Source organism: Papaver somniferum, chromosome 7, assembly GCF_003573695.1.
Source record: "Papaver somniferum cultivar HN1 chromosome 7, ASM357369v1, whole genome shotgun sequence".
NCBI lineage: Eukaryota > Viridiplantae > Streptophyta > Magnoliopsida > Ranunculales > Papaveraceae > Papaver > Papaver somniferum.
In genome coordinates this window covers 159,246,700-159,258,693 of record NC_039364.1, presented here as the reverse complement: position 1 = coordinate 159,258,693, position 11,994 = coordinate 159,246,700, and the positions used below count along the sequence as shown (strand labels likewise).

General features: G+C 35.6%; 1 protein-coding gene across 2 annotated transcripts; it reads right to left on the bottom strand.

The window, feature by feature from the left end:
* Positions 1-2,326: 2,326 nt before the first annotated feature.
* Positions 2,327-5,927, bottom strand: LOC113298896 (protein CHLOROPLAST IMPORT APPARATUS 2-like). 2 transcript variants are annotated; one of them, XM_026547764.1, is made up of 3 exons: positions 3,963-5,927; positions 3,014-3,173; positions 2,327-2,654 (listed from the first exon to the last, which is right to left on the bottom strand). In XM_026547764.1, the coding sequence occupies exons 1-3, from the start codon at positions 5,019-5,021 to the stop codon at positions 2,617-2,619; spliced, it is 1,257 nt and encodes a 418-aa protein (XP_026403549.1). In that variant the 5' UTR covers positions 5,022-5,927; the 3' UTR covers positions 2,327-2,616. The 2 variants fall into 2 exon arrangements, with proteins under 2 accessions (XP_026403549.1, XP_026403548.1); XM_026547763.1 differs by having other exon boundaries at positions 3,018-3,173; positions 3,963-5,917.
* Positions 5,928-11,994: the final 6,067 nt, after the last annotated feature.

Here is an 11,994-nt window from a genome sequence, read left to right as displayed (position 1 = left end):
CCTACAAACACACAAAACACCATAATAAGTACGAAATCGAGTACTAACAATACGAAACATTGAGGACAAATTAGACATATAAATGCGTCTATCACTAGGTTGTTCTTCAGTAATATAAGTCTGGTTTATCAATTGGTTCCTGTTCACCTTGATTTATCAAAAGACGGAACAAAACTCGTAGGTATATTCGTGGGAGACGGATTTATCTATTACCATAGACTTTTCTGTGTGATACAGATTTGTTTATTAAAGTCTTCGACTTTGGGTCGTAGCAACTCTTAGTTGTGGGTGAGATCATCTAAGGGAATCAAGTACGTAGCATCCTGCTGGGATCAGAGACGTATGAGCATAATTGTACCTTGGATCAGTGTGAGATTGATTGGGGTTCAACTACAGTCCAAACCGAAGTTAATTTGGAGTAGGCTAGTGTCTGTAGCGGATTAATACAGTGTGTGTTCAAACTGGACTAGGTCCCGGGGTTTTTCTGCATTTGCGGTTTCCTCGTTAACAAAATTCTGGTGTCTATGTTATTTCTTTTCCGCATTATATTTTGTTATATAATTGAAATATCACAGGTTATGTGTTGTTCAATCAATTAGAATATCCGACCTTTTGGTTGTTGATTTAAATTGATTGACACTTGGATATTGGTCTTTGGTACCATCCAAGTTATCTCTCTAGTATTTAATAAAGACTCGTAGATTTCTATTTGCTTGAGTATATATCAAATCGAGAGATTGAGATATAAACTCTTTGATATACTTTTTATCTAGATTGAGTCTGAATGTCTAGTTGATTCTCTCGAAAGTATATTGGAGTTTGTCCATACAGATTGCTAAGCGAAATATTGGGTGTGGTTGTTGTACCCCCACTTTTTCAGTCAAGGAAGTTGTCAAGATCGACATGAGTATTGCTACAGAGAGCCACACTTGAAACATCTTCCTCTTCAGAATCATAATGATCAGATGTTTCATCAAGTGTCACAACAAGATCCTTGTTACCAATGCATTCCTTGCGATTTGGGCATTCACTAGCGAAGTGACCAAACTCTCTACACTTAAAAGCACTGAGGCATATTCTTATTATCACTAAAAACGGTGATGCTTAGTTAATCCTAGCTTAATTGGGGGCCATTGGAATTAATTGGGGGCCATGCACTAGAGGACAAAAAAGGTCACCAGAACCTAATTTGGGTCACCCCTTATAAAAATATTTTTTAAATGGCTAAAATGCCCCTAAATGATTAGTGTTAAAATTTAATTAATTAGTGATAATCTTAATTAATTAGTGATAACATTACTTAATTAGAGTTTTATTTTTTTTTCCAGATTTTTTGTCTGCAATTTTTAGTCTAACTTTTTTTTTTTTTTGCCCAGATAGTATGAAAAATCGTCAAGGTATTAAAAAATTTCATTGACGACCCTCAACAGTCGTTAATGTTTAGACTGTTTAAGTGACGACTCTAAACTGTCGAAGATTCATTAATGGCGGAAATGTACGACAGTTTTGGGTCGTCATAAAAATGATCAATTCCCTGACGACCCTTTGGAAGGGTCGTTATTGGTTTGGTTACGCATTTGACGACTTAAACAGTCGTTAGTGTTTTAGAAATATCGTTATAGACTGTCGTTAATCTCTAAAAAGAGTCGTTAGTGTATGACAGTTTAGAGTCGTTATTGTTTTGATCATGATATATATGACGACCCTAAACTGTCGTTAATGTCGGTGAAGGGTCGTTAATGAGGGTCGTTACTTGAAAAAAATATTAATCAAGGATAAAATAGTATATTCATCTTTCGATTTTTACATCCCTGAGAAATTTTGAGGGGCAAACAAAATTCCATGACCCCCAATTAGAAGTTATGGCCCCCAATTAAACTAGGATAGTTAATCTACACACATCCAAGATGTGACATTGTCTAACTTTGTAGAATTTGGATTTAGCTAAAACTTCTCCATCTCCCGAGTATCCTTGGAAATGCAAGTTAATATGAATATTTGTAAAAAGAAAAATAGTGCATTGCTACCCCTTTTGCTGCCTCATTATAGAAAAAGAGCTTTTCAGTGGTACAAACAGTATCGAATATTCTTTCAATTATTTGATCACCTATTTGATTATACCATAACCGCAATTTGTTTTACACTCTGGATGTATTCAAGCAACACTGAGTTAGAATGTTGGAAATTACTTTTCCTTATTCAAACACTAAAAGAGAATCAAGCATATATTTGGATCAATGAGGTTAGCATTTGGCACTTAAAAAACATCTTAAACAAAACAAGTGAAGTAATCCAACAAAAAAGAAAATAGATAAACAATTTGAGATAGACAAAAAAATGTGGGCTTTTTACTTATTCCCTCAAAATATTCATATTTAGATTCTTTCTTTCTCCTCATCAGTGAGTGATGATCTCTCTCTCTGTCTCTCTATTTCTTTTCTCATAGAATCGACACAAAAACTACAAGACCAAAATTCAGCAACCTTATTATTCTTATACAACAACAACCAAAAAAAGGAGACCACCTCTAATTAATTAATTAACCAAAATGATGATGAAGAGAACAAAAAGGACTACTCAAATTACTGTTTCTACTGCTATTTCTTATGCTTCTCTTCATCTCTTGTTGCTATTGGCCTTCTCACAAACCTTCCCTGCAAGAAATAGAAACAAGTATGAACGTTAGTTTGTGCATCAATACAGGGTTCCCAATGATAGATAGCTAACATTCAAATATAGTGCATAATACCTTGTGACCATATTATGTCCAGTGCAAAATGCAAACTGACATAGTGATGCAAAATGCAGTTTGGTAAACAACATTTTGGCTTGTTTTCGGCTCTTTTTCAGGCTCAATTGGAGTAAGGGTCGAACTGGCGACTACTCTAGTCTAGACCATCCTCAACGGAAGGCAATAGGAATTTCATGGGCTACATAAGGGTTCCTAGAATCTTATTTAGCCGTGTGCATAATGTAAAGAATACAAAATGAAATAAACATAGGAAAGTCTTACTTGCCTTCATTCTAGGCCGTCGATCTGCATTGACTTTTCTAACTTGGTATCTGATCTTCTTAGAAAACAGACGGCTCCTTCTTTTCTCCCTGTAGCGGAACACACTAGCTTCTCTCAGTCCTCCATTTTCAGCAAATAAATCTATCTGTGCCAACCTAGCCTGCAAAATTAACAAACAAATCATAAATTATTATTTCACAAATAATATTTAAAAATACAAAAAGAATAAAATATACTCATTTTATAATGTTTTTTAGGTTTAATTTTCTTTGTTCTTTTATTCTTTAGCAGTATAAAAATAAAAACTTTAAAAACACTTTATTGACATTTTCTGTAAAGCTAAGACTGCATCAACCGTTGGATCCAATCATCCAACCAAAAACTCAAACTCTTAGAAAAAATTATCAGAATTTCGATGATTTCTAAAGTGGGTCCTGCCTGACAGATTAAAATACGACCGGCACATATAGCATAAAAGCCCGAAATCAAAGAGGAAATCCAATAGGGTCACGTTAAAAACGAAAATAAATAAATATTCAGCTACGCTAAAATGCGCATGAAGCATAGTTTCGTTTGGCGCGTAGCGGTTTGAATTCTGTTAAAACTATATTTCCACCCAAGTCGTCGCCGGTCTTACACTCCGTTTACATGGACGCTCGGAAATGATTCATGGACTGTTTTTCCTCTCATCGGCTAATTTTTTGGGAAAAAATCGCTTCTAAGTTTGCAAAACCTTGCATCTAAACACTATTCTTCAAACAAAAAAATATTAGTATAGAATTAACGAGAAATCAAGAGAATCTGAAATTCGATTAATATAAAATGGAAATTCAAAGGCCAGTCTAAATCCGGTTGGGTGTAAAAACTACAAAAGCTAAATCTATTTCAGGACTGTTTGTGAAAGTTTATAAGGGTTAATATTTGCCGGGATGAGATTAAAGAAACGTACAAGAGCTTCAGATTCCGATAACTCCACCCCGTCTTCTGAAAAAGGCGAGCCACGATCGGACCAAGCTTTCAGTACATCATCGTAATTCAATTTCAAATCTAAACTCAATTTCGAACTCAATTTCTTCTCTTCTACCTCTACTTTCTCAGAATTTCCTACTTCTTTATCCTTCTCAATTTCATCTTCTAATTCTTCTTTCTCTATTGTATCTACTATCTCTACTTTCTTCTTCTTTTTCTTCTTCTTTTTGTTCTCTTTCTCGACTACCACCGGAGGAGTGCTTGAAGTAATTGCTTTAAGACTCAATTTCGGCAGAATGTTTGGCGAAATGTTCATAACATCAACAGTAGGAAATCTCCACCAATCTCCATCATCTACTTGTCTAAATGCACTTATTCCTCCGAACCCGTACCCGCCGTATCCCAAGTAAGGAGTGTAGAATTGTTGATGAGGATTGTAGGAATCATCAGTACTTACATGAATAGCACTAAGATTGCCCATAATACTGTCAATTCCAATACTCGAATCTTCCATTTCTTCATCGAGTATAGATTCCGCATCGAAATCATTCTCAAACATTTCATTACTAGTATGGTTTGAGTAATTCAATCCAGATTCAGGACTCTGAATATCAGAAGAATCAATAGGTTTTGCTTCAATTTTGGGGTTTTCAGGGAGCATTGGCGGATGACTTAGGAATTCAGACGTACCGAACGGAGGAAATGATGGGAGCAATTCAGACGATGATTCTTCGGAAAATGAGTGACAAGGTTTAGAATGTTTGAATGATTTCTTGAGGTTTTTGATTGAGAAAATGTTGGGGTAAACTGTTGAGAGTAAAGCAGCAGCTTCATTGTATGTTTGGTTGGGACGTTTCCGCGGTGTACGTGGTTTACGCGTCGAGATTTTAATTGGTGAATCTGTTGATTCAGAGAGTGTTGATGACGGTGATGAAGATGAATGAGTAGTTCTTGTTGAAGATGAAGAATGCTGAGATTTAACTATATCAAGATCTATGCTATATGTTCTTCCTCCACCTCCACTTAAACATGAAGACATTTCTGAAATCCCCGAATTCAAAACAGAATTGGAACAAAACCAGAGGATTCAATTCAAATTCTAAAACCCTAGAAGAAGAAAAAGCTCTGATCTTTAAATGAGAAAATCCCAATTGCTAAAACCCTAAGAAAAACATAATTAAAGAGAAATTAGAATAGATATCTTCGAGAAAGACCCAAAATTTGGATGAAATTCAAGACCTAATAGAACCCTAAATCCTAAAAAAAACTATGAAATCTATTAGTAAAAAAACCTAAACTGAAATGAAATGGGATTTCTGTAAAACCCTAAAAACCCTTTTATAGTACTGTAAGTTAAAGAGTGAAAATATCAAAGTAGGGAAATAAAAACCGAAAACGAAACCTAAAAAATCTAAAAAGAAAGAAACCCTAATTCAGAAAATCCCCAAAAGAATTCTCAGCCTCTAGAAATATTGTGTGTATGAAATTGAGTGTAGATAAAGAGACTAATAATAATACACACACCTATTTGTATCAGATAAACAGAGAGAAAGGGAATGGAAAAAAATGGGTCTAATTCCTTAAATAAGTAGAAAAACCTCCGGTAAAATTCATAACTCCGGAACTGAAAAAAAAAAGTACAGAGAATAGTAAGAATTAGTGATTGAGACTGAAAGAAGAGAAAGGGATATTTTTGATTTCACCAGAAGTCACGAGAGAGATATAGAAGGAAAGGAAGAGATAAGAAAAACAGAGTGATTGAGAAAGAAAGAGAGAGAGATCCGTTAAGGGTTCTGAAACAACCAGCAGAGACCCTTCTTTTCACTGTTTCACTCTCTCTGTATAGGTTCGGGAGGAGGGATTGAGTGTAGGAACAAGGAAGAGAAGAAGAGAGGTGACAAAAACAGAGGAAGAGACAAGGATTTTACAGAAACAGTTTCAATTTTTCTCAAGAGAGTCTACTCTTTTCACTGTTGTTATTTCCTAGGACCACTGTTTTTGGTAACAAAATTACTGATTCAAGATTACATCTGGCTTACTGCTAGATCGCCTACTCTTTTAAGACATGAATGGACTAAATTATCCTTGCTCTCTAGATGCTTCCAATGCATGACCATTTTTTTACAATAAACCTTTTGGCCTTTTGTGTTGGAACTAAATTAGACAGGTTGGACCGGTGGTTAAGCCAATGGGCAAGTCCATTGGAGGTGGACATGTTGTGAGAGGGTCTCAATATCCCGGATCATTTTTACCAAATTGGTCTTATATCTTATTTGATGTCGTATAAAAAGTTACTTCTCAACTTCCAAAATTATTCTGTGAAAACTGTGTCAGAATGAACTTCTTGTGTAGCAAAATGTTTTTGTTTATAAAATTTGGGATCAACTTCTAATTCCGGTATTCAAATAATTCATTAGCATTATTAATTTTCCTAAATCAAATCCAGATTATTATTTAATTTTTTCCTTGATGAGTATACAAGAAAAAGAAGATACAATATAATTTAATTGTATTACTACTTCTTATTCATGGCACCGTGATTTGTTATAAGTACACGCTCATGCATTTATGAGGTTGTTACTAATAATCACTTCGGTTTTCCATAATTATGGAGAATTTAATGAATTTATCAAGTATAATTAATAGCACAAAAAAAGGAAAACAATTACTTGCAACCCACACTTCCACATATCGGGAGAAAGAAGATCTTTGGGTCAAATCAAATTTATTGTATTCCATGATAAAACAGTTTCATTATTGCTAATTGTTTGCCATTTGTTAAGAGAAATCTTAGAAATGTACAAGGTTTTCCCTATTTCATACCCCTACTTTTCCTATTTCCCATCCGTCTTAATTCCTACCCCCAATTATCCTAAGTAACATCCAAAAGAAATTTCATATATCCTAAATCTCATCTATTAATTTTCAATTTACACTTATAATCATCTCTCAAAGCATAATACATCATTCACCACCGAAGTATTACCTCTCCAACTCTATCTCTATAATTCATCACTAGCTTCAGTCACTGTTTCAAAGGATTATTTGAGATCAATTAAGCTAGAAAAGAGTTGGTACCGATATCGAAATTAGGGAGAGTTTATTTGCAAGTGCTAGACACTCTTTTAATGGAGATTCATTTGATTTCTGTATAGCCTATACAACAATATTTTATAGTGCGTCTAAATAGGATCTGCTGTATATGGTATATGTGTGACATGATTAGCCTATTTTGATGTACACGACTGAGTAGTTTAAGTTCAAGTGCAATCAGTAGTCGGTACTTTACTGTAATTGGATGCAAAATCAGACTAACATCTTTGATCTATGTGCTTCTATCACCACACAAAAAATGATTAACCAATAAACCCAAGTCCCCACCTATTCTTAAATTAAAAAGTTACCGATTGAACAAGTGGTTATTTAGATTAACTGCTAATCTCTAAACCTTGTTCACAAAAAGGGATTTCAATAAGATTAACATAGTCTTTTTTGATATTCGATTGAATGGGGTAGAAATATTTTTATCTAAATTTTCAATAACGGATAGCAATAATTTACCGATTAATTCATCTATGTCTCAGCAAATTAAATTACACAAGATAAAGAAATCGGTGTACTATAATAACCATTAACATGAATCTAATTTAAGGTTCTAATTAGATAGTTTTTGGTTTTGTTCAATAAAAAAGAGGGAAAAACGAAGAATAAGACTGGTAAAAATGGTAAGTCATGGTAAGAATCAATTTGACTTTTATAGGTGGTACATAGGAAAAACTAGAATCCAAAAGTAAATTCATTCTAAAAATTCTGAAGGGGATAGGAAATAGGAAAAATGGGGATGGGAAATAGGGAAAACCATGTACAAAGATGTGAATACCGAGAATTTATGTCGAACCACATTGGTACTAAACTATCCACCCAATTCGATTAAGCCAACAACACTTCAATGCATGCAACCTTGTCCAAAGAAATGGCTTCTTTTAAGGGTTAATGGGGTTTACATTTTTCAAAGCCTTTAAAGCTTCCCTGGCCAGTTAATGGTGTTTCTCCAAAGAACCACTGTTTTCCTAGGCTAATTTGCCCGTCTTCCCTCGGTATATATTTTATTTATACAAAATAACCAAATGAAAACCCTCCGTTTAAAGATGTAATTTCAAAAAAACTGATAGTAAAAATTCCACATTTAGTGGGTAAAATCACCAATTACACTGTGTAATTTTTTTAATATATTTTTTCTTGAGAGCAAATACATATTTCTTTTATTTTTGAGAAAATGAGGAATTCAGTTTCTAACTTAAAGCATGAGAATTCATCCTCCGTCCAAGTGACATATTTCTGATTAGATTTTTTTAGGGACTGATCCAAAAGTACATATATTTATTTTATTTTTGAGAAAATAGGGAATCAAGTTTCTAACTTAAAGTACGAGAGTTCATCCTCCAGTCAAGTGACATACTCTCGATTAGATTCTTTCAATATTGGACCCAAATTTTTTTCAAGAATAGGACTAGAATATCACTAGTTGTCAATGCGGTCGAAGGTCGCGGCAAATTTTTTGGAACGAGTTATATAAATAGTGGTTAACTAAAGTTTACTTGTAAAATACTAGTAGATAAATAGACAAGTATAGCATTAAAATTCGAAAATTTTAATTATGAAAAGTGATGTGAGAAAAAAATTTATGGTTGTGACAATAAAAATTCTACGTTTTAAACAAGATCTTGGCCTAAAAATTGTTTGTGGTGCGACTATAAAGATTAATCATAAATAACCTGACTAAACTGGGGCCTGTATGGATTATGGAGCCTATAGATTTCCACATCCACCAAATGAAGAAGGATATGGGGAGTCTAAATTTGCCGAAACTACCAATTTACCCTCTAAAAAATATTAATACTACAAATTCACCCCCATTAACTCTTAATAATAAAACCTAAAACTAAAAATCGGTTTCAATTCCTAACCTATAAACCGATTCTCTCCTCTTCTTCTCCCTCTTTTTTCATTTTTTGAAACCAAAACATCGTCGATCATCGAAGATCCAAAAACGATTAATCGTTTTTTTCTTCTACAAAATGTCGAAACGACCAAGATTCAAACAAGCCACTGGAATTACTTATCCTAGTGAGAGTAATCTCGGAATTGTTCAAGCGATTGGAAACAAACCGAAGAAGAAAACGGTTGAGGAAGTTGAACCATCTTTGATCGCACAAGAGGAGGAAATTGGTCGAATCAAGTACTTTTCTATCAACCCAATCCTCTAAACTAGGTTTTAGTAACATGCAATCTCTCAAAAATCTATAATTTTGATTTCAAATTTATCCGGGTTTACCAGAATCGGTTTATGTTAGTGTACATGTGAGCCGTTTGTAATAGGAATCGGTTGTTGTTCATGCCCTCATACCCCGATTGTGCTGCATGTGTTTTCTGGTTCGAAAAATTTGAACTGGAATCGGTCAATGTTAATACCAACATATCCCGATTATATAACCGTAGGGATAACCGTTTTCCTGTATCTTATTTTCGCTAGAATCGGATTACATATGTGTCCACATAGCCCGATTGTGTAGCCACTGCTTAGCCATAGTCGGATTTCATTTGCATATATAAAAACCGATTGTTGATGTGTAATGTTACAATAGGGTTTTATAACAGTATCGAGTAAATCGATTGTTGTAAGAAAGAATTCCCAATGTTTCTGTAACTTTTTCTTGTTAGAATCGGATTACATTAACACTTATATAATCCGAATGTCTATGTGTTATGTTAGGAATGGGTCTTTATATGTATATCGAGTAAACCGATTGTATACCTTGAATTCAAAAATGTGCATTGAATTCCATTGTTGTTTGTTGCTTATCTCCGTATTATACATGCCAAACAAGGGCAAGCAACAACGTCAAGCCGAAAAGAAATATAAGAAGAAAAATGACTTTGATACTCCCCAGAGTTTGAGATCTCGTCGAGAGGGTGGTCAAAATTTAAATGCTTCCCACCGAAGGGGCTCGGGGAGTAAAGCCAAAACGATCCACATCAATGACCCACCGCCTCAAGAAGAGCCACCAGCACAAGAAGAATCTGATTCTGATATGCCTACTGAAGAAGGAGATGGTGATAGAGAAGTTTCTGAAGAAGAAAGAGGCTAGGAGGAAGGTAATGAAGAAGAAAGTGGTGGCAAGGAAGGTTATGAAGAAGAAAGTGGTGGCAAGGAAGGTGATGGAGAAGAAAGTGAGGATGAGGATGATGGAGAAGAAAGTTAGGATGAAGGTAATGGAGAGATAAGAGAAGTTCAAAAACAATTCCAAGGAGGAAACGCTCAAGAACAAGGTAAGACAGATGGCAAGAAAGATAGTCCAAAGAAGAAGAAAGGGGACCACATGCCCGACCCGGAGAAGATGTTTCCTCGCGGCCCTAATGATCCCGTTTTAGGGTTACCCGGTGATGAAGGACGGGTGTTATGGGGTACAAAGAGAGTTGGGTTGCGGTCTTCTGCCATACCGTAGTAACTACCTAAACCTTATGCTATGTAACATAAAAATTATTATCCGTGTAGTGTTTTGATTATTGTCCATCGGATTTGTTTTGTTTTATAGGATCACAAGGATGTCGTTCGTCGTATGAAGCCAGAACGTCAGGGACTATGATGAAGAACTGGCCACTGCAAGCAATAGAATCAACCATCAGATAAGTTGAGGAAGTAATCGATCTAATCCAATCTACAGGGTTGTTGCCTGCGGTCGAGAATTTGGATCTTGGTTACGACAAACCTCTTTGTTCCGCCTTTGCCGAGAGATATTACGGGGAAACATATATTTTTCATCTTCCGTTTGGCGAAATGACGATGACTCCAAATGATGCGAAGTTCATTACCGGGTTAATAACGCGTTTGGATACAATTCTGCTTCTGACTTCTGCTTCTCCAGAAGTAGAATTCAGAAGCAGAACTCAGAAGTCCAGATATTTTGCTTCATAAAAAGTCGACTTTTCTGCTTCTAGAAGTCGTTCTGAAATTTCACACCCAAACTGACTTCTTGCTTTTTGACTTCTAAAAGTCAAAAAGATACTTCTAGATGTGTATCCAAACGCGTTATAAGCATAGATGGTAAAGCCGTGAAGCACAAAGGGTACGCGCAAGATCTTGAGTGGGACAAGATTTACACGTTCATCAAGGAAGTGTTCCAATGGGATGAGGAGATGACCAAGTCACAAATGCTAGTAGGCAAATCAAAGCAAAGGATATCCCATCTCTCGAAGTTGAGGGCACTCTTCAGTGGAACAAAGAAACTTCTTGCTGAGGGAAAAGAGGTGACCAAGGAATGTATCTTCGCCACAGCCAATGCGTATGTCCTCTACGTCCTGGGATCTGTTATCTTTCCCGACGTTTCCGATTCCCATGTGAACGTCAAATTTATTCAGCTGTTGCAACCATTTGATAAGATTCACAAATACTCTTGGGGCACCGGCATCCTTGCACACTCGTTGAACGAGTTGAGAAAGGCTTCTAGGGATGACAGGAACCAAATCGGAGGGAATATGGCTTTTCTGCAGGCGTGGATATGTTTGCACTTCCCAATATTTGCTGCAAGGGATTTTGAGAACAAGGAATGGGATGGTAACTCTTATGGAGATATGTACATCTACAAGAGTAAGGAAAAGTCCCAAGATGCGGTTTATCTGAAGTTGAGACGCCAGTTGGACAACTTGACGACGAAAGATGTTGTCTTTGACCCTTACAAGGGGGGTTTGGCCAAAGTAAAAGTAAAGATGGTTGGGTGCGAAGAGCAAAATAGTTATTTTGGGTCGTTGTTTCACCCAAAAGGATATGTAATGTACAACCCGACGAGAGTCGCAAGACAATGCAGATACATACAAAAAATCCCACAGGAGCACAAGAAGTTTAAAATCGATGAGAAAAAAACCAAGTCATATGATAATGATAATGATATTGAGATTGAGATTGTTCACGACCATTTACCATCATGTAAATATTGGGATGAGAGAAGGTACAA

Bases quoted from the DNA above. Each gene is read 5' to 3' on its own strand.
- LOC113298896 (XM_026547763.1), bottom strand. From the start codon at position 5,021: ATGTCTTCATGTTTAAGTGGAGGTGGAGGAAGAACATATAGCATAGAT. The intron at 3,174-3,962 runs GTACGTTTCTTT...TTAATTTTGCAG, and splicing joins TATCGGAATCTGAAGCTCTT to GCTAGGTTGGCACAGATAGA. The intron at 2,655-3,017 runs GCAAGTAAGACT...TATTTCTTGCAG, and splicing joins ATCGACGGCCTAGAATGAAG to GGAAGGTTTGTGAGAAGGCC.